Here is a 22,753-nt window from a genome sequence, read left to right on the forward strand (position 1 = left end):
AATTACTGCGAGTAATCAAAATTGAACGAAGTTTTATTCATTTCGACAATAAAATATTCAAATAATGATTCCTTACCCAAAGCTTTTCCGTGAATTTGCTCCTTCTCACCATTTCCATAAATCTGAAAAATACCGGAGGAAATGCTAATGTTTTACTTACATTACACACAATGATAGCTTCTGAAGACAAACAGAAGCAATGAAGTTCCCTAACATTCGTTTTCGTCACTCTAGCATTCACTTATCCCACGTTCCCAAATGCACCTTTGTACCCTACATCTCTACCAAATCCCAAACCCACTTTTTGTCCTCATTGCCACCGGTTTGCTCCGAAACCTTCCGAATCATTGCCCCAAAATCCAGGTTGCTCGGTCCCCTGTTCGCAAAACGGGTCGGGCTTTTGACATCAATTTTACCCGGTGGAAGCTGGTGGGCCTTGCCGGAGCTCCGGGAAGACGGCGTGGAGCCAACGGCGGCGTTGATTGCTCTCCGGCGAATATGGGAATTGGTCGCCGATGAGCGATGGGTCGCGTTTGTGGCGGTTGGGTCCCTTGTTATTGCTGCTGTGAGTGTGAATTGCACGAGTTACTTTTAATCCGTGAGAGTTTGTATGGAAGAGCTTCTTCGCAAGCACTTACGTGAGAAACAAGAAAAAGACACAAGTTTCTCCGTAAACTTAAATTAAACCTCAAACCTCAAAAGCTATAGAAGCTCTATCACGTAATTTTTTCAACATTCTTACTTTAAATTTATACAATATATAAAATAATTATTTTAGGTTTTTCTTTTTTTTTTCCTTTAATAAAAATGATTATGGAGGAATTTCTCAAAACCTATTTTAAGTATTATTTACAAACTTTGCCAAAAACAAGGAAACTCTTTTTTTTGAAGTATGTTGCTAATATTCCTTTAGTTCTAACTGCTATATGTAAATTGGTTCTCAGGGATGTTATTAACAAGTTGATAATTTTGATGCTACTGTGATCTTCTTAACCGGTTAATCAATTTTGTTGAACTAAAGCAATACGAGTATATACCTATTAGTGACCAGATTATATATTTAATTGTGTTTTTCTTTTATAGTAGTCTGGCAGGTTAAATTTGGATAGCACTTGTTGTTCTGCACTACAATGTTGTCTGTGAAATGTTATATATTTCATGAGTTTAATATTCATGCACTGTCTTGGAAAGAAAATTTATACCGTGAAGTGTCAACCAATTAAAGTGATTACTATTAAGTCAATGAATTTATCATATAAAATACCTTTATATTGTCCGTGTATTCTAATTAGATTCATATTCCTTTGAGTTTCAATATATGTTCTCCCTTTTTGTTTCAATGGAGTTCTATAGTCGAGTACATGGAATAAATTACTGTATTACTGATCACGAGTTGCCATGCATTTCAATAAAAGAGTTTGACCTTGACATTATTAACTAACTAAAAGCTCAATCTTAGTGCTTTTCATTGCATGATTGAGGGATAGATGGTGCATCAAAATTAAACTCCTCGACTTGGTTATTTGTTGCATAACGTTTATTTTTTTTTGTTATTGTGAAGAAGATCTAAGACCTAATTACAAAGATCACTCTAGAAACAGCCTCTCAAATCTAAGATCTTAGTGCACTTGGTTGCCACTTCTTTTAAGATTTATGACCTCATGCAAGGCGGGAGGCTAAAGTTCATGCACAATTGTTTAGATAATGTGATATCATGATCAAGCAAGCTGGCAGTTATCCCCAGAAAGACTCAGTACCATTTGAGTTATGCTTCTGATAGTTTGTTAAGTTTTATTTTATGAAGAGATGGTAAAGGCACTACTGTCTTAAAATAACTGGTGCAACTTGATATACTTGCAGCACTGTACCTTCATAACTTTTATATTTTTCACCTAGTCTTTGTTAATTCTCAATATTTATTCTGCTTCTGCAGCTTTCAGAGATCTCCATGCCAAGTATATTGGCAGCATCAATATTTTCAGCACAGAGTGGTGAGACTGTGGTGTTCTCTAGGAATGCACTGTTTTTACTTCTTTTGTGTGTAACTTCAGGGATATGCAGGTGATTCTTGTAGAACTTTGTTTCTGTGGAACCTATTTTCTTATTCACTCTTCCTGATATCTCTACAATGATTAGTAAGCTGATTATCCAAGGTGCTAGAGGACTGACTTAATTCACCCTAAAATAATTAGGGAGCTTGATTTCAGTAACTAGGGCCACTTATAGTAAAAACAAGAGGCTAGATGTCTGAACTTTGAATACACATGACCTAATTGTTATCAAACCTTGTGTGAAGTGCCTAGTGTTTTTTTGTATATTCTTATTCTACCACTCTCCTATCAAGGAACACTTTGACTCAATTTATTGCTTAGTCTTGATATGAGCTATCATTTGTTTTAGTATTAAGATGGAGTGGGTCATAACTTTGTTCTCCTATTTTGAATTTCAGCGGCCTACGATGTGGCTGCTTTGGAATTTTGAATGTAACCTTGGTAAGTTTTTCTTGATCTCAGTCCTTTCTCAAATCTCAATTAACATTTTTTGATGGATCCACTTTCATATGCAGGACATTTTTCTTTGCTTGTCATCATGCCTTCTACTATTTCTATGAATCATTGTAGTTAGATTATCTTTTGTTCGATTAATAATACAATTAGATGAAATCATCAGTTCATCAAAACTGAATACTGTTTGTTATGATAAGAAGATATGAAATGAACATTTCTTATTGAGATTGTACGAGAAGATTGAGATTAGACTGTCAAGAGCAGATTGTTGAGAGTGGACTGTCCAGGTGTAACAATGCTAAAACAACAAGAAGGAAATAAAAGAAAGGCCATAGAAATAACCATACCTAGCCTCTGGAATGTCCAACACCATGGGTAAATTAACTCCTCTATTGTTCCATTACCACCTTAGCTCCTTGATGACTTCTAGAATAATCATAAGATATGGGCTTAATACATTGATTCATTACCTGTTTTTTTTTTTGTGTGGTTACACTATTGGATAAGGCTGTTAGCTTTTTCACCAATGTCCTTGGTATGACAATGGTGTAAAAGAAACTTCAAAGTTTGGCCAACAAAGCAAATTATGGGGGACCTAAAGTAAATATATGGCTTAATTGGTTTTCATCAACATTTAAGTTAGGTTTAGTTTTGGAGGTCAAGGTAGAGTTATTTGGAACTTTATTTAGAATCTCCCCTTTTTTGCTGAAGTTTTGGAGGTTTTAACTTAGGGAGAATCTTTTTTTTTTTTTTTTCTTTTGTGTGGCTTTCGTTTGATAGTAACTTTATGAATTGGGACTCTTTTTGCTTTCTTGTGTGGGTTTTTGTCATGCATTCTTTTGAGGAAATATTTCAAGCCGGGAAATGTCATGATCATTGTTGGGGCAAGCAAGACAATGCTTAATAATGAATGGTTAAACTACTAGATAACACAATTAAAAACTTTTTGTTATCCATAACTCTCTTGCTCTAACATTTCCATTAAGACATCTCACTTGGGAATTCTCCATTGCCTTTTTAATTAAGAAATTCAATTTCCGTGTCCCTATCTCATTACTACAGCTTCAACTTTCTACTTTGACTGAATTGTTTATTCCATGCATATAATTGCTTGGGATACCCTCTTCTTCTTGTTCTTATAGCTATTGTAGATCATTTTCCCACTCCACTGTTGTTTGTTTTTTATTTAAAATACAATTGTTGTCTAAGATTAACAGCACCGGTCACCATCCAGTGTTCCATGCATAATTTTTCAGGTAAAGCATCTACGAGAAAACTTATATGCAACAATTCTTTTTCAGGTTCGTATATTTTTGCTTATTAGAATTTTTTGGTTATTTATTTGTATTGTTTTGCTATTTCTTTCTTTTCCTCGGTTCTATGGCCTATGTTTGTTATTATCTGTGATGTAGGACATCTCCTACTTTGATAAAGAAAGAGTTGGTGACTTGACAAGCAGGCTCACAGCAGATTGTCAACGATTATCCCATGTAATAGGAAATGATCTTCAGCTGATATTACGCAACACTTGTCAGGTTTTAATTCTTACATTACATATTAGCCTGTTATTTTAGTTTGATGACTTTATCTTTCCATCTGGTATTAACTGTTCTTTTATTTTATATCTAGGGGACTGGAGCAATACTTAATTTGATGGTTTTATCTTGGCCTCTAGCATTATCTGCCTTGGTGATTTGTTCTATTTTATCTGCAATTTTTCTTGTTTATGGCCAGTAAGCATTGTTAACATCTTCCCCTTTATGTTAAACCTGTAGCTTTGCTTTACTATTTTCTTATGTCTTTTAGTTCTCTTTTGTTTTTGTATTTTTTTTTTATAAAATCTCCTTTCTTCCTATCTGTCTGTATCCGTTTTTCAATCATACTAGTGAAATTATTTTTGTATCCATAATAAAACATTTTGAGCTTTATTAAATTTCTCTGTTTGAAATTTTTTCCTTGATTGTATTTACTTTTTACATCTACACATGTACATAGTTTTTTTGATCTGTAGAAAGAATGCTATCACATCGTGATCCGGCTTGCAATCCTATCCAAGTTAGCACTATAATTTGTACTAATCATCTGCAGAACTCTTTATGCAATTAAAAGAAAAAGAAATACAAAGGTGTTGGGACCAAATCGAAACCCACTCAGACAATTTGTAATCTGGGATGCCCCATCTATGTGTACAGAGAGGGTATCCATCCCACCAAGTAAAAACTAAACTTCTAAGACCATAAGCAGCTAAACTATTTGCACACCTATTTCCCTTCCTATAAGTGTCTGAAAATCTAAACTATATATCAACGTATGTATATATATCAAATGTATGTAATGAGACTGAATAACAGACAAATCATCTTCTAAACTCTAGATACCATAAATCATCTTGTATGAAATGAACAGTTCTTTGTCATTTGAAGATGGAAATTTAAATTAAATAGGTATCTGACTAAGGTGATAAATGTGCTTAAATGTTTACAAAATTTAAATTAACCATAGATATTTCCCTTCTAGTTTTATGTACATCTTGGTATTGCTGATGGGTTGAAGCATGTAATTTTTTGCTTAAATAGGTATCAGAGAAAGGCTGCAAAGTTAATCCACGATTTCACAGCTTGTGCAAATGACGTATATACATTATACACGTATATATTGTTTCTGAAGCAGTGCCCAGAATCTTATTTTAATTATTAATATTTTTTCTATGCAGGTTGCTCTGGAGACACTTTCTTCAGTAAGAACTGTACGAGCTTATGGAACAGAAAAAAGAGAATTTGGAAGGTTCTTTATTCTGTTTTTTCTGTTACTGAATTTTCTCATGGGAAATCTATATTTTGGCTTGATGTTACTATGGGAATATCTCATAATATCAATATCATATCTTGGAATATCTATATAAATAGAAATTATCTTCGAACTCTAGTTTCCCTAATTCCTTTTGTTGTTAGTAGAATATTAAGTGTACTATTAGAAGTTGTTAGAAGCTCTTAGAAGATTCTAAAGATCTTTTTGTAATCATTACTTTAGGTTTACAGTTCTCTATATATAGAAGTTGATGTACTATATTAAATAAATCAATAGAATAAAACAATTTAAAATTTTTCAGATTAATTCTTTCAATTTAGGATCATAACTCCTAATCTTGGAAGCCTTGCTAAGTGCTCTACATAATAGTGGAACCTAGGAGCTAATCCTATTACCGTCTTGTAAATCTGTTGTTGGTTGCAGGTGGGTTTTTTTTTATCAAAGTTGGTCTTGATGGTATGGTACTATTGATCATCTTAAAACTCGTGTTGTGGTCAAAGGTTACACAAACTTTCGATTTGGATTATGGTGATACTTTTTCTTCCGTGGCAAAGATGGTTTCTATTAGTTTATTTGTAGCCATGACTACTCTTCAACAATGACCTCTTTATCAATTGAATGTTAAAAATGCATTCCTCAATAGAGATTTGTAAGAAGAGATTTATATGGAGCAATCTCTTGGATTTGTTGCTCATGGAGAGTCTTCTTGGTTGGTATGTCGTCTTTGCTCAACAATTTGGTATGACTCGGTGTGAGGCAGATCATTCAATCTTTTATCGTCACTCGAGTGCTGAATGTGTCTACTTGATAGTATATGTTGATGACATAGTTCTTATATCCAGTGACAACCATGGCATCTTTAAGATAAGCATTGGCAATTGGTAGGGTAAAACCCATTGGCATTTGGCTCTGTAGAGCAGTAGAGGCAACCACAAGTGTAAACATCCGATAAATCCAACTAATTATATGTATCCAGATAAGTCGTATCATAAGTCTTAGTGTATTGTTTGCGAGTCATCACATGCTTGGTTGATGTATGTATCGTTGGCTATATGAATTGTATGCAATGACATGATAAATCATTTTCTACTCTAGCTTACCCTTTTTGCTTGTTTGTATGTTCTATGTGTGGTTTTCATTTAATTAAGGTTATTATTTAAATGGGGTGTTACATTTATGGTATCAGAGCGGTCATTCCTTAGAGTCTGTGAACTTAGATGTCCGCTTAGTTTTCGTTATGTCTTTCTAATGTCATTAGCTAAGTTTTTGTCTGATCAAGTTTGACTAATGGTTTTACTATGTGCCAGTGATATGGCACCTCCGCGTAGAACTCCTCAATCTTCTCAGGGCGACGTACCAGATATCGCGAGGGCGATAGAAGCTATGGTGACGGCTATGACTTAGCAGAGTAACGCTATGATGCAACAACATGAGGCGTCGATGTAGCGCTAGGCGACATCGTTGGAGCAGCAACAACTAGTGATGTAGCAAAAGGAGGCTGCAAGAGTAGCTGCTGAAGATGCCCATAGGCAGCATATGGAGGCCCTCCGCCAATTGGAGGAGAACTGGGTAGCTACCCCTGTTTTCGGCCCTAAGCCACGACCTCCAGTCCGAGAGTGGAGCTTGGAGGACTTTTTGAAGCACCATCCAGTGAAGTTTAGCGGCAAGACCAGTTGTCGCAGATCAATGGCTAAAAGATATGGAGAGGATCTTTGATGTGAAGATGTGCCCTGCGGAGAATAAATTTGCTTTTGCAATATACATGCTCACTGGGGAAGCAGAAAATTGGTGGATCAGCATGAAATCCATCATGGAAGAAAGGGAGGAACCAGTCACTTGGGAGGCCTTCAGGGGGAAGTTCCTCTCTGAATATTTTCCAAATAGCGTGAAGTACGCCAAGGAGGTGAAATTCCTCCAGTTAACCCAGAGGGGAAGTTTGTAATTGAATATGCTGAGAAGTTCAAGCACCTCAGCTGCTTTTACACTATGCCACTTGATGAGGAATGGAGATGCCGGAAATTTGAGAACGACCTTAGGGGAGACATTCGTCTGATGGTTGCCCCACTGTCCATCAAGGATTTTGCTGCCTTGGTGGAATAGGCCAGAGTTATGGAAAAGATGAAAGTTGAGGTGGAAACTCAACGCCCGCAACATCAGAGGATTGGTGGACCATTTGGGTCCAAACTAAGGCATGAAGAGAGAAGGAAACCGTATGATAGGCCCCACCCTCAGTCTTAGGGGTCTAGGGGTTTCTCTTCCTTGCAGAACAGGGTACAGTACTTCCGGTGTGGAGGCCCTCATCTGAGGAGTGTGTGCCTTCAAATGGAAGGCTTCAAAAGATGCAACAACTGTAGTAAGGAAGGCCACTTTGGTAAGGATTGTCCCACCCTTGCAAGGGCGGTGGCATGGCCTCCAGTTTAGATTCCTGCGCAGAATCAACAGAGGAGAGGAGGCAACAGGCCTCAGGCACAAACATAGTTTATGCCATGACAAAAGCAGAGGCAGCAGACTCAGGTAACCTTGTTATGGGTAGTTGCATGATTGCTGGTGAATCTTTGTGTGTATTGTATGATCATGGAGCAACACACTCTTTTGTGTCAGAAACTTGTGTATAAAGATTAGGTCTGTCGATGTGTGAGCTGCAGTGTGAATTTGTGGTATCTACTTTGACATCGGGTTTGGTCAGGACATCGTCCTTGTGTGCTAGATGTCCAGTGGAGGTAGAAGAGCGTAGATAGAAGGTGAATTTGATATGTCTACTTGTACAAGAGTTGGAGGTAATCTTGGGGATGGATTGACTTTCTGCCAATCGCATTCTTATAGATTGCCGAGAGAAGAGGTTGTTGTTCCCGAACTCAGAGGAGTATGAGTTGTTATCGTCTCAAGGGGTTATGAAGGAGATACAAGATGACGCGCAATGCTACATAATCTTCACGCATCTGGAGGTGAAGAAGGAAGAAAGGACGTCTGTTATACCAGTTGTGCACGAGTTTCCGGAGGAAGTACCAGGGTTGCCTCCCAGTAGGGAGTTGAATTTCCCTATTGATCTGGTGCCAGGAACCAGTCTAGTGTCGATGGCTCCATATCGTATTACTCTGGTAGAACTGGTAGAGCTCAAGAGTCAGATAGTGGAGTTATTGGGGAAACAGTTCATAAGGCCCAATACTTTGCCATGGGGAGCACCAGTGTTGCTGGTGAAGAAGAATGGGAGTTCACATCTGTGTATGGACTATAGGCAGCTAAACAAGATGACGATGAAGAATAAGTACCCTCTCCCTAGAATAGATGATCTAATGGATCAGTTACATGGAGCATCGGTATTCTCGAAGATTGATTTGTAGTCGAGATACCATCAAATACTAGGGAAGGCAGATGATGTGCAGAAGATAACCTTCAGGTCTCGATATGGCCACTTTGAGTACGTGGATATGTCTTTTGGTGTGACCAATGCTCCGGTTGTGTTTATGGACTACATGAATAGGATTTTCAGACCCTTCTTGGTAACATACTCATCTATTCCAAGACTCAGGAGGAGCATGTGGAACACCTGAGATTGGTGCTTGGTATTCTGAGAGAGAAACAACTGTATGCTAAACTGTCCAAGTGCAAGTTCTAGATGGATGAAGTACAGTTTTTGGGCCATGTGATATCCGCACAGGGCATAGCGGTGGATCCAATGAAAGTGGACGCAGTGGTTAAGTGGGAAAGTCCCAAGTCAACAACAAAGATTACGAGCTTCATGGGTTTAGCCAGCTACTATAGGAGATTCATAGAAGGATTCTCCAAAATAGTGGCGCCTCTAACACATCTTACTCGAAAGGACCAACCTTTCACTTGGACGGATAAGTGTGAGGAGAGCTTTCAAGAGCTAAAGTGAAGGTTGACGAGTGCTCCGATACTTGTGATCCCTGATGTTGGTAAATCCTTTGAAGTTTACTGTGATGCCTCTCATCTAGGTTTGGGCTGTGTGTTCATGCAAGAGAATAAAGCTGGCATATGCTTCGAGGCAGCTTAAGGTGCATGAGAGAAACTACCCCACTCATGACCTAGGGTTGGCAACTATAGTGTTTGCCTTGAAGATCTGGAGGCACTATCTGTATGGTGCTCAGTTTCGTGTATTCAGTAATCACAAGAGTCAAATATTTATTCGATCAGAATGAGTTGAACATGAGACAGAGGAGGTGGATGGAATTCTTGAAGTACTATGATTTCGAACTACTATATCATTCGGGGAAGGCAAACTTGGTAGCAGATGTCTTGAGTAGGAAGACAGTGCATACTGCACACGTTATGATCAAGGAGGTGGAGCTGCTGGAGAAATTCAGAGACATGAAGCTGCAGGTTGAGTTGGGATCAGAGTTCATTAGGTGTAGTACTCTGACTATATCTAGTGACTTCTTGAACTCAGTTAAAGAAAGACAGTTGTTGGATGCTAATTTGAAAAGAGTAGTGGAACAACTTGAATCAGATGAAGCAAAGGATTTTGCCTTGAGAAATGATGGTGTATTAAGATTCCAGGGTAGAGTGTGTGTGCCTGACGATGCTGAAGTGAAAAGGTTAATTCTTGAGGAAGAGAGTCGTCTTAGTTTGCATCCTAGCATGACTAAGATGTACCAGGATCTCAAGGAAACCTTCTGGTAGCAAGGTATGAAGAAAGATGTGACACAGTTTGTGTCTACTTGTGTGACGTGTCAGAAGGCGAAGGTAGAACATCAAAGACCCGGTGGAATTCTACAACCTTGGACATACCGGTGTGGAAATGGGATAGCATAGCTATGGACTTTGTAACTCATTTGCCACGGACCTTTAGAGGCCACGATGCGATCTAGGTTGTGGTGGACCGTTTGACCAAGAGTGCTCATTTCTTGGCAATGAATCTGAGGATGTCTATGGCCAAGTTGACCCAGTTGTACATCAAAGAGATTGTGAGGTTGCATGAAATACCTTCGAGCATTGTTTCAGATAGAGATCCGCACTTCACGGTTTTGGCAGACTTTGCAGAGTGCCTTCGGTAGCAAACTAACCATGAGTTCAGCCTATCATCCCTAGACCGATGGTCAGTCTGAGAGGACGATTCAGTCGCTTGAGAATCTATTTAGGATATGGGTGCTGGATCATCTGAGTTCTTGCGATGAAGTCCTACCTTTGATAGAGTTCACCTACAAAAACAACTTTCATGCGAGCATTGGCATGACGCCATATGAAGCTCTTTATGGTAGGAAATGTAGGACTCCTCTGTGTTGGTATCAAGATGGGAAAGCAGTGCTTGTTGGACCAGAGTTGTTAAAACAGACTACAGAGAAGGTGAGAATGGTGAGAGATAGGATGCAGGCATCTCAGAGTAGACAGAAGACATATGCAGACCGCAGGAGGAGACCTTTGGAATTCGCGGCGGGAGATCACGTGTTCTTGAGGGTGACCCGAACCACGGGTGTGAGAATGGTTCTCCGCTCAAGGAAGCTTTCTCCTAAGTTCTTTGGCCCTTACCAGATCTCGAGGAGGATTGGGCCGGTGGCTTATGAGATTGCTTTGCCTCCTTAGCAAATCTCCATCTGGTGTTCCATGTGTCGCAGCTGAGGAAGTATGTGTTTGATCCGTCTCATGTGTTGAAAGTACCACCCGTTGCTTTAGAGGATAGTCGAGTTGAGGAACGTCGGGGAAAACCAGTCAGTCTCATCAAAGTCATCTGGAATCGAAGGATAGATGACTCTACTTGGGAGTTAGAGAAGGATATGAGGAAGTCACATCCACATGTTTTCCTAGTAAGTCTTCATTTTCGAGGTCAAAAATTTTTGTTGTTGGGGAGAATGTAAGGTCCACATTATTTCTTTGCTTTTCTGCCCTAATTTTTAAGGGCCTATCCTAAGCAGATGAGCCTAAAGGCTGACCCATAGGGTGCCAAGGCCCCTAAAGCAGCTAAGATCCCTTATTCTGCACTGACTTGCCAAAATCAGTGCTCTCACTCTTCCCTTTTCTTTCCACAGAAGCTCTGCTAGGGTTTGGTACCACCTTGGTCAAGCTAGTTCAAACTCATTCCTTCTCCACGTAAGTCGTCCCTCATTCGGTACTTTCCTTTTTTAGCACTGTTGTCTTGGTTCCAGCTAAGGTTCCGCTTGGGAACTTTGTTTCCTTTTGTTCCTCTTTTTCTCCAGCTCACTAAGTTGTTCCTAGAGCTGTCGTGCTCAACTGTTTGAGTGTCCGAGACCTTGGCTAACATTTTCCAGATAAAGGAAGTTAGGGTTTTACGTTTTCTTGTCTTTTTGGTTCATTTTAGTTCTGTTTTGTATTTTTGATGTTTGTGTGGTGATTATGATGGTATGAAAATGCATTGAGTGTTGCTTGAATGAGTTTGTGGTTGTTGTACGCGTGAACAGTGGAAAGGATCGGATAATCTCGCCCAAGCGAGTAGAGCTCGCCTAAACGAGAACATCAGAAACCCCCCGGGTGTTGCGCGAGCTGTCGCTCAGGTGAGGAGGTCTCGCCTAAGCGAGAGAACACGACAACACCATTGTTCCTCTTTTCGAGCTCTCGCCTAGGCGAAAGGAGCTCGCCTGAACGAGGGAAACCTCTCGCCTGGGTGAGGCCTTTCAATCTGAGTGAGAATTGGGCGAGAATGTGCCCAGGATTTGTTTCTTCTCCGTTCTTCGGTGTTTGTCACATGTTTTGGTTGGATTGCGATGTTAAAGCATGAAATGAGTGAATTTGCATGTATTGAATGGTTTATGGGCTGGAATTGATGAGTTTGGCATGGTATACGTATGAATTATGGTTGGATGGTTGATAATATATTAGAATGAGATTGGTATGCATGATAACTTCATAATTGGTTGGTGAGACATGATTCTGGTGTGGTTAGGACATAATTCCATGAAATCTCTAGGTGAGATCTCATGGTGGTGCCTTATTGGTCAGAACGTAATTTCACGATGGTTGCGTGGTGGTGCCTCATTGGTTAGGACGTAATTCCATGACCCCTGTTAGTGGGAGCTCATGGTGGTGCTTCATATTTAGGACATAATTCCACAAAGTTCGTGGTGGTGTCTCATGATATAATTTAGTAAGGATTCAAGATAAGGATTGCAGTCTGACACTCTAAAGAGTCAGGTAGTCTCACGTAGAGGGTACTGACTCAAGTGGTGAAAGTAGTAGGAGGCCTTAGATCTTTGAAGACTAACCTTGTGAGTGGTAGGGTGAAACTCATTGGCAATTGGCTCTGCAGAACAGTAGAGACCACCATAAGTGCAAGCATCCGGTGAATTCGACTAAGGTCCATGTATTGTCTTGCCTTTGGACTTTATTTTGGAAACTGTCGGTCCCTTACTCTATTTTGTTACTAGCATCGTGGTGTGCCCTAGTTCATTCCTGCTTCTTCTGGATAATTGTAAGGAATAGTAACTTTATACTCCATGACTTGCTTCTTATATTATTTTGTGTGACATTTCATTTAATTAAGGTTATTATTTAAATGGAGTGTTACAAATATATTACCAACCTATTAATCTTCCTAATTGTCCTCCTAATTATGAAATGTAATTAAGTCTCTTAATTATGTAATTAAAACTATACAAGAACATATTAACTACAACATAAATCAAGGGATTTTAACATATTCAATTATAATTGTTATAGTTGGTGGCGCAATAGCCTCGCCAATCATCATTAGCATAGACTTTGATACTAGAAAGTGACTTTAAGTCTAACTCAACATTTCAAAATTGACTTATAAATTAAAGCTTGCATCCAATTATATACAATAATTTAGTCATATCTCTAGTTGATGTAAGATATTTAACACGAGATATTATGGAAAGCTTTAACCGAAAGAAAATATGTCAAATTTCATCTTAAAACCAATTGACCTTAATCAAAGTTGTTCAAGAAAGGGTGGTGGAATCCCACTGCAGCACAATTGTTGTCTAGTCGCCATTGTCCAATAAATGAAGTTCTCTTTTCTTTTCTTTTATGTTTGCTTTTCTTTTGGGGCCATCCACCCTCCCAAAATAATTTTTTCTTGTTTTCAACCCTTGAAATATTTGATCACCTATTTTAAGTCTTAGTGGTGATTTGATTGGATTTTATTCTTATTTAAATTTCTAGACTTGCTATTGCTATTAGTTATATAGTTGTCTTTCATTATTTTTGAATTACAATTATATTTATGCATTTTTTTAATTATTTATAATTATGTTATGTATTATATTATTTTGTTCTCGATGCTTTTGCCATAACCTGTTATGACATCCCATATATTTTTACAAAGGATTTGTGGAGTTGCCAATATTTTTTGTTATTTGATATCAATACTGTCATATTTCATCTTAAAACCAATTGTTAGTAAGCAAAGTTGTCCAACAAATATATATAAATAAGCTACTCTCCAAGGATTGAGTCAAGATTGTGAGACTTCCCAATACCCCTCATCCACATATGCTTGCCACACCTAACAATTACAAGTTAAATCATAAGCTCTGATACCCTTGTTGTGATACTATACTAGATTGTATGCACAAGTTCATCATAGACTTTTTGTATAAATGTTTATATATGTTCGAACAATATTGACATCCATAAACCCATTTTATGTTTGTCCAGGTACAAGCAGTGGCTACAAAGCTTAGCACTTATTACTCTTCGACAGAATATGGTTTCAGGGCTTTGGGACCTAATATTTAGCACCTTATACCGTTCTATGCAGGTTTGGCTTATTTAACCTTATTAGAAGATACAAAACTAGTAATTGAGTGCTTAAATTTTCGTTCTACATATTAAAGAAGAATAAGGAAAAAGACCAGTTATTTAACTGGCTAGTAGAAGGAATAAGGTCTTGGAAGCATTATGTTAAAAGGGAGAAAAAGCAACGGAAAGCATATCGTAAATCTTATATTAGTTACCATATTGTGTGTATTTGAGCTTTAGCCATATTTTCCTTTATTATTCTTGATTATAATTATACTACTTTGTGTATTTTCTATACAAGGGGAATAAATCCTATAACTAGTTTGCCCATTTTCACAATATCCAATTGATGAAGCAGCCAAAGAAAAAAAAACACAAATATTGTGACTGAAATTGCTTTCTGAATACACAACTGATGCATTTTTATATATAGACTTATTACATTCATTATACGTGGAGGATATTGTGTATTCTCTAAAGCTGCTATAATTATTACGATAAATTTAGAATATTATATTCAGATTTTCATCGGTATGTTTTAACCTCCTAGTTGCATAGAGATTAAGCAAAAATCCTAGTTTTTCCCTGATGTAGTGTAGGAAGGTATCAGTCCATAGAAATGACCAAGTTAAAGTGATTTGAGAGTGTGTGAATCTGATCTATATGCAAAACAATGTGGGAAATATGAAATAACACTCTAAACTAAACTAAAATGATTTGCAAATGATGAATGAACCTATATCTAAGACTAAAATGACAACTTGACAAAATGCATGGTTCACAACTATGAATGCAATTATTTTGATGTCTAAAATGAATTCTAATGCATGGAAATCAGATATGGAATGTATGAACAAATGTAAATGTATTGGAACATGTTTGGAACTTTAATAATACCTAAAAAAATGCAGAATAGTTATTTATGAAACTGTTTGATGAAATGCCTTAGTAAAATCTTAATATGCACAATGTGTTTGATGAAATGCCAGACTGAATGAAAACTATAAATTATTGAAAGATAATGCTTGGAACAAGTCTAGATACCTAAAACTACCTAATATATGCATGAAGAAATATCAAAACACTCAAAATGGACAAAATCACCATTGAAACCCAATTTGACATAAAATCATGACAAATTTTCAGCCTAAGGTTCATATGGATTTACTTATATGCTATGCAGATGATTGGAATGTATTTTAAACACTACAAACATGCATGAGAAATATGTAGAAATGCTTAACAACGCAAACTTCACAAAGTCACTAATGAAACCAAAGCTAGCAGCAGCACCAAAATGTATCAGTAACGCATCAGATTTTTCAGCTTAATGTTTATGTTGACTATGATGCAAAACGGCGTTCTATGCAATGTAGATGAATGAGATCTAATTGAGTACGTAAAACTATGCATGAGATGTATATAGGAATGTTAAACAATGCAAAATTAACACAATCGCAGTTTAATGCTTACATGGACTAAAGAAGATGTGAAGATATAGAATTGGCTTTTTAATTGGGCCTTGAAATTGGGCCAAGCTTTGTAGGTTTTGGACCTTAGTTTGGGCTTGGATCATAAGAGATCACCTAAGGTTTCAATTGGGTTCCAATTGGCCTAATCAAAACCCTTGGCTGGTCACTTGAGATTGGAGTGCCCACACTTCCTTCATTTTGCACATGTTGCAAATGCGTGGAAAGTGGTGCCCCTTGGCATTTGATCCACCAAATGCAGCACATCTTTAGGATCACTTGGGGAATTCAATTTGAATTCTCCCTCCAATTTTTGTCTAGCTTTTGGAGACCTCCATTCTTATAAATTTAGGTCTTCACCCATTTGTAATTCACTCATGATTTTAGTAAAGAACCTCTGTCGAGATCACTCCAGACACTTCTTTCTCTTGTAAGTCACCTAGGCTAGAGCTTCCCTTAGGGTTCCCTCTAGTATCCTTCCTCTAAAGTTGTCTCAACCTCTCTTAAGAGAACCTCCCTTACACCATAGAACACCATTCCACCGAACCAAATTACCTCATTTGCTTTGGCTACATTCATTCATCCAAGGCTCCATCCATCATTCCTTGAAGCTAGGAGTAATCAGTAATACATTCTAAACCAGAATCTGAACTTCCCATTCAGGCTCATGTAATTTTCAATATTACTTGCCAAGGTTCAATTTGGAGTTCCTTTGAGTATATGTGATCACTTTGGATCAGTGTTGTTTAAAAATCAAAAGTTTCTAAAGCTTCCCTACCAGCCACCGTCACCCTGCCACCAGCTGCCACCCGCCGTCAACCACCACTGTCGTCGGCCGCCACCGTTGTCGGCTGCCACCGTCGCCAGCCACCACCGCCAAGTTTGTTTTTTTTTCAATTTTTTTTTATTTATTTTTTCTATTTGTCTAATTATTTTGTAAAAAATATACCTATTTTTCAGCAATAATAGTGGCCAATGATAATGATCCTTCAAAAGCATCCCATAGGAGTGACCCGGGATGGAAACATTGTCATCCGATGGATGAATCAAATTTAAATACAACTATTTGCAATTATTGTGGGTAAGTTATGAAAGGAGGAGTTACTAGAGCAAAAGAACATCTCATGGCAAAGAAGGGCAATGTTGCTGCTTGCACTAAGACTCTGAAAAATGTGAGAGAAGAACTTTGGAAATTATACAAAGAAAAAGCAGATAGCTCCTCTGTCAATCCTAAATATATTGCAACCAATGATAACCATGAGAGTGAAGATGAGGTTGAAATTTCCACGGCTAGTAATGATAAAGGGAGAAATAGCAGTGGAAGAAAAGGACCAATGGATATATTTTGTAGAAATCCAACTGCTGCAATAGAGAAGAGAAAAAAGGAAAAATTAAGACAAGCTAACATCAAAGAGGCATGTGACAAAAATTTAAAGGCATCGGTTCTTCAATATATTGTTTGATACTATGGGCATGCAGCTCCCAACTTACAAAAGCTAGGAATCAAGATTTTAAGCCTGACATGTAGTTCATCGGGATGTGAGCGCAATTTGAGTGTTTTTGAGCAAGTAATAAGACATAACTCATTTCATTATTATACTACTTTGTAAGTTGTAGAAAGAAATTAATTTACATATTACTTATTCACATTGCATATTCATTCAAAGAAAAGGAATAGACTGGGCCACAAAAGGTTGCATGATTTGGTTTACATAAAGTATAATCAACAACTTGCTCAAAGATACAATATTAGGGATGAAATAGACCCTATTCTATTGAATGACATTGATGAATGTAATGAGTGGTTAGTGGGAGAAGTTGATGATGATAATGATAATGAAGAGGGAGGTAATGATTTGGTTTTTCATGATGATCCCACTCTTAATTGGGCAACTGTTTATGAAGCTTCAGGTATCGGAGAACCAGTAGTTTATACAAGGAGACAAGCAACTAATAAAAGAAAGCAACCATCAAGATGACATTGAACTTCATAGAAACTACCCTAATAAAGCTATAAAATGTGTACAGTGAATGTTCAAAATTGCAAAAGCTCTTTAAGTTTTCTGGTTTTTGTCTTTCATACTCTAGCCTAGAAAGAAACCTATAAATTGGAATAACAACCTATGATAGGTCATGGCAACTACCAGTTATAAGTAATCATTATGAACAATTTGTTCAAGCCATTGCAACAACGTTCCCCAATTTCTTGAAGTGGCAAGTTGATAAAGACCCATTTTAGATTTAGCAATATATGGTGTGATGGTGATTAAACAAGCACAAGGAAGATCGCCACTGGAATTAAGATAATCACATTTATTTAGATGTGAAGGTTCACTTCCAAAGATCAAAGAGAAGAGAAGTTCAATTAATGGAAGCTAAAACAAGAACACAAATGGAGACATAGTGTGCGAATGGAACATAAAACATAAGTAACCAAAAGAGAAGGAAGATGATAAAAGATGGAAGATAAAAGAGGGGAGGGGAGCTCAAGGATGAAGGGACGCCACTTAAGGGGGCATTAAAGCGCACCAACCCAAGATTAATGGTGTATGCCACAACTTGAGTGATAATCTCAAGATAAAACTTGAGGAAGAATACACTCTAAGAAGAGATTTCTCTCAAAAGTTGGTCAAATATAGTGTTTTTACCAAAAATATTCAACCCTTACAATGGTCTAGGAGAACCCCTTTTATAGGTGTCGGAAAGGGTCTCCTTGCAAAAATACAAAGTTAAGGCCTAGGGGGCTCAATAACACAAAACATAGTTTCTAGAAGCTAGGTCAAAATGAGGTGTCTTGAAAAGGAGAGAACCCTAGCTTGGCCTCCAAGCCTTCATATGTGGCACCCTTGACCTTCTAGAAGAGAAGGTCAACCTTGCCTCTCAAGTCTCTCCAAAATACGACCCACTTGTTTGGCTCCAAGGTGATGCTCTCCTCCATTCCAAGTAGTGCTACACTCCTCCAAGTTGGCACTAGCTTGTCCAACAAAACAAACAAACAAAAGAATCAACATGTCAACTTAAGTCAAGTTAACATAAAGCTAAACCAAAAGAAGGTGAAGAAACTCCCGTTCTAAACATGTTTATTCTCCCTAAGCATGTGCCATGTGCCTCCATCCCTTGCATGGGTTGGGGCTCATCACAAGTAATCCAGGTCAGCTTAGCTTCTTCTTCACATGTTGGTTCAGGTCATGTTGTTTTCTAATTCTGCTAGTGGAGTTCCTTCACAGCCCACTCCAGGTCACAGCGTCAGGTCCAACCAGTTCTTGGTCACCTTGGCAGTTAGTTAAAGCTTCCCATGCAAGCTTCTTTGAAAATTCACTTGGACAACTTCAGGTTACAATGAGTTAAGTGCTGGTGACCTTAATAAGTTTAGCCAGGTTTAGCTTCTCTTGCAAGCTTCTCCAATCATCACAGCCAAGTGAACTGGACCAAATGCTTCATTACACAACCTTCACAGCACCACAAAATAATCCAAGTTGGGCTCTCCCAAGTGAATTGCACAAACAATCTAAGAAAATAACTGCACCCAAAATCACAAGTCAGCACCTCTTACAAACTGTCTGGCATTTTCAAAATTAAATTGCAACTTCCACATAATTAAATTGCAACTTCCACATAACTCAAAAAATTACGTTCTTGTATTCAAATTAAAGATAATTGAATCATGAATGAAACGTAAAAAGAATCAACTCAATTAGATAATTGTGGAAAAGGTTATGAACCAAACAAGGAGCAAAGATCAAAGCTGTCAAAATTTACTTTTATACTTATCAACAAAAAATCTATCTAAAAACTCCAAATTAACAAATTTTCACAAAAACTAAGATTTTTTCAAGGAAAATCAAATATGAACTAAAAGGAGAAAATTATAACTAAACAAGTCCCAAAAGAAGTGCACCACAGTTGTTGTGACAAATTTTTTTAATCAAGTTACTGACATTGTAATTTGTAATATCACATCCTTATAAACCTTCTCAATGTGATTTATTACCTTGCATCCTTGTAATATTCAATTATGTGGCATGGCATGTTTGTTTCTGATTAGTTGTTAAATTTCATTTTTTCTTACATTTGATCAGATGCCTGTTCTAGAACACTTGGACTTCTCCATCAGAGGAAAATCAAGTCATTGCCATTGTAAGATTTCTCTTAATTCCTTGTGATTAAATGTTTGTGATGCTAAAGTAATAACTGGACAGCTCTACCTTGCCAAGGTTGGTCTGAGTGGTAGTGGGAAGAGCACATTACTCAACCTTTTACTTCGTCTCTATGAGCCTAGCAGTGGTCAGGTAAATAATTTATATATTTTAGACCTGGTTCATCGGAAAATAAAATTTATATGAATATCTGCGTGATCATGCTCATTATTCACTACTTTATTAGTTGTTTATTGGAATCATGTTCACTATGCTTCCCAATCCCAATAAATGTTTATGTACATTTTTGTTGTAATAAAGAGCAACATATTTTACAAGAACTCTTTCCTACTTTATTAGCACAATTTATCAGCTTCTTGCATTTTAATTTCTTGAAGCAAATCCATTGATGTCACGGTCTCCTTAAATGATTGCTCCTGAATTGGAAAACCCTTGTTTTTAATATTCTGCACAATTGAGGTAGTGACTACTATGGACTAGACATGGCATACTTCAAAGCATATGACCTCATGTTAGTGAAATGGAAATTGACTAAATAAAGATGTGGATTCTGTGGTGTGTTTAGTGCTTCTAATGTTCACAATTATGAGAAATTGTTTTCTTAGTCAGACTCAAGTAGTTGGACATGAATGTTACATAGTTCACTTTTTATTTATTGGTGATATTTAATTTACTCTTGGCATATTTGATCATCATATGTGAGTGAAACATGGGGAATTGCAATTCTTTAAATTAAATAATTGGACAGGAGGAGTGAAGATACAAGTTGCAGACCCGTAATAAATCCTCCTAATGAGGGAAAAGTTACATAGGCATAATAAATCTTTTCCCAGTTAATAAATCTGAATTGTGCATACTTTTTACATTCGCATAAAACCTTGGCATCTTGATCTTGGCTTGTTACTGATTTGGAATGTAATGTAAACATCAATAATGTGTATATACATGAACTTTTCACGATAATTTCGTATGTAATCTACATCTACGTTTGTGTACAGATATATATTGATGGATTCCCTCTTAAAGAGTTGGATATTCGTTGGCTGCGTCAGCACATTGGATATGTTGCACAGGTTAGACAACTAAACTGCGTTCACACATAGTCAAAAGCTCATTTCTGAAAATTTATGTTTCAAACAGGAATCCCATCTCTTTCATATGGACATCAAGTCAAACATAAAGTATGGTTGCCCCGGGAACATAAAACAAGAAGATATTGAACGGGCAGCGAAAAAGGCCTATGCTCATGATTTCATTTCTTCTCTTCCTAATGGATATGAAACCCTTGTTGATGACAATGCACTTAGTGGCGGACAAAAGCAGCGAATTGCCCTCGCCAGAGCCATTCTTAGGGACCCTGTTATAATGATACTTGATGAAGCAACCAGTGCTCTAGATTCTGAGAGTGAGCATTATATCAAGGTATATTTCAGAAATTCTAGTTTTTCAGCAGTTAATTATCATTTCCATTTATTGGTCAATCTAATTTCTGTATTTATCTAAGAAAAGGCAAGTCTGCAACTGTTTTTGTGATGCAATTCTTATTTCAGGAGTCGCTGTATGCGTTAAAAGATGAATCTAAAACAAGAACCATCATTATCATAGCTCATAGGTAAATTCTTAACCGCCTTGCTTCTTTCTTTCTTTAATATATAAGATTAGCTGCGTATAATCACTGAACTTCATAGGCTTTCTACTACAAAAGCTGCTGATAAGATCTTTGTTATGGATGATGGTCGCATCATTGAGGTGATTTCTAGTTGAACTTTATTTATCTTATGAAATTCATTTTGAAGTGAAGTGAGAAGTTTAAATTTTTAATTGATAAGCAAGTTTGGAGGAAATCCCTAAATATTGTTCTTAAATTTTGGACTCAACAAGCAGTTGGAGGGCCCAAGGCCAATGCATAATAAATTTATTCATTTCATTTTTTCAGATGGGAGATCATGAAGAACTTATGCTCAAGGATGGGCTCTATGCAAAATTAAATAAACTTCAAGCAGATATTTTGACTTGATTTAAGTTACGTTTGGGTTTTCAGTGATGGATGATGAAGAATAGGACTGCAATTTAAAGTTAAAAAAGCCTGAGGAGAGTGTTTAAGCCAAATGTTGAAGAAAACATAAACATGTGGCAAAGCCTTTTGCTTCTTGGAAGGGATCAGTGCACCAGCTCAAACATTACCTAAATTTATAGGTCCCTATCCTACTGGTTTATCGGCTCATTCGGTGAAAAGTTACAATGAACTACTCTCACACCGACAACACTATTAGTCAATTAGTTATTATTGAAGGCCCTGCGATACACTTGTTATTCATGTATTTGTTATCCAATGATTTGCCATACACCAAGGAGAGGGGTTAGTGCACTGACGCATAGGCCCCACACTTGATGGCTTTGAGGTAGAGCTGGTAGTTGGCATTGAGGTTGGCGGGGAAGTATATGTGGCAGGAGTTGGTGGTATGCTCTTAGAACTCGTTCTTTTCTTTTCTGGTTTATCACGCTCAGCGGGATATTACTCCTGGCGTTGAGTTAGTTTTTTCAGTTTTAATAGAAAGAATTAATAATAAAGAAAGAAGATTTTTTATCAATTGATTCGAAACTGTATATTCACTTTTATATATGAAGAATTCAAACCATAAAGTAATAATTATAAGAGATCTCTAGAATTTTTAAATTTTTTCTAACATCTTTTAGTAATTCAACATCCTACCAACAACTTTTAGCACTGTATTTAATATCCAACTAACAACACTTCACCTCTCTATAATTCTTAGTTTGTATGTGAGGTTGTGAGGTCATGGAAGCGTAATTGGAAAACCTTTTTGTAAACGAATATGCTAACTGAAGTCCAAAGTCCAAATGTAACGTAAGAAATAGTGATAAGGTCACTATCCATTCTTTCTTTAATAAAGTATTGATCTATGTCTATGTGTTTGGTCTTATCATGTTGAATTAGATTGTGAACAATGCTAATAGTTGATTTATTATTACAATAAAGTATCGTAGGTTTTTTACATGCCATTTTAATATTATTTAGGATAATTCTTATTCATAACAATTCATATACTCCTTGTGTCATACCTCGAATTTAACTTTTGCGCTAAACCTTGCAACACCGTTTTTTTTTTCTTAC

The 22,753-nt window shown here is 37.1% G+C and overlaps 1 protein-coding gene across 5 annotated transcripts; it reads left to right on the forward strand.

Moving 5' to 3' along the window:
* The first annotated feature begins 93 nt into the window (after window positions 1-93).
* Window positions 94-22,208, forward strand: LOC114185526 (ABC transporter B family member 26, chloroplastic-like). Of its 5 annotated transcripts, XM_028073287.1 has the most exons (16): window positions 94-565; window positions 1,934-2,061; window positions 2,450-2,492; window positions 3,764-3,808; window positions 3,920-4,042; window positions 4,137-4,240; window positions 5,084-5,138; window positions 5,221-5,291; window positions 13,908-14,010; window positions 19,540-19,597; window positions 19,660-19,749; window positions 20,616-20,690; window positions 20,758-21,039; window positions 21,168-21,229; window positions 21,323-21,366; window positions 21,554-22,208. In XM_028073287.1, the coding sequence occupies exons 1-11, from the start codon at window positions 200-202 to the stop codon at window positions 19,689-19,691; spliced, it is 1,128 nt and encodes a 375-aa protein (XP_027929088.1). In that variant the 5' UTR covers window positions 94-199; the 3' UTR covers window positions 19,692-19,749; window positions 20,616-20,690; window positions 20,758-21,039; window positions 21,168-21,229; window positions 21,323-21,366; window positions 21,554-22,208. The 5 variants fall into 5 exon arrangements, with proteins under 5 accessions (XP_027929088.1, XP_027929087.1, XP_027929089.1 ...); XM_028073286.1 differs by having other exon boundaries at window positions 21,168-21,366; XM_028073288.1 differs by lacking the exon at window positions 21,323-21,366 and having other exon boundaries at window positions 21,659-22,208.
* The last annotated feature ends 545 nt before the right edge of the window (window positions 22,209-22,753 follow it).

This window comes from Vigna unguiculata, chromosome 5 (assembly GCF_004118075.2).
Source record: "Vigna unguiculata cultivar IT97K-499-35 chromosome 5, ASM411807v1, whole genome shotgun sequence".
NCBI lineage: Eukaryota > Viridiplantae > Streptophyta > Magnoliopsida > Fabales > Fabaceae > Vigna > Vigna unguiculata.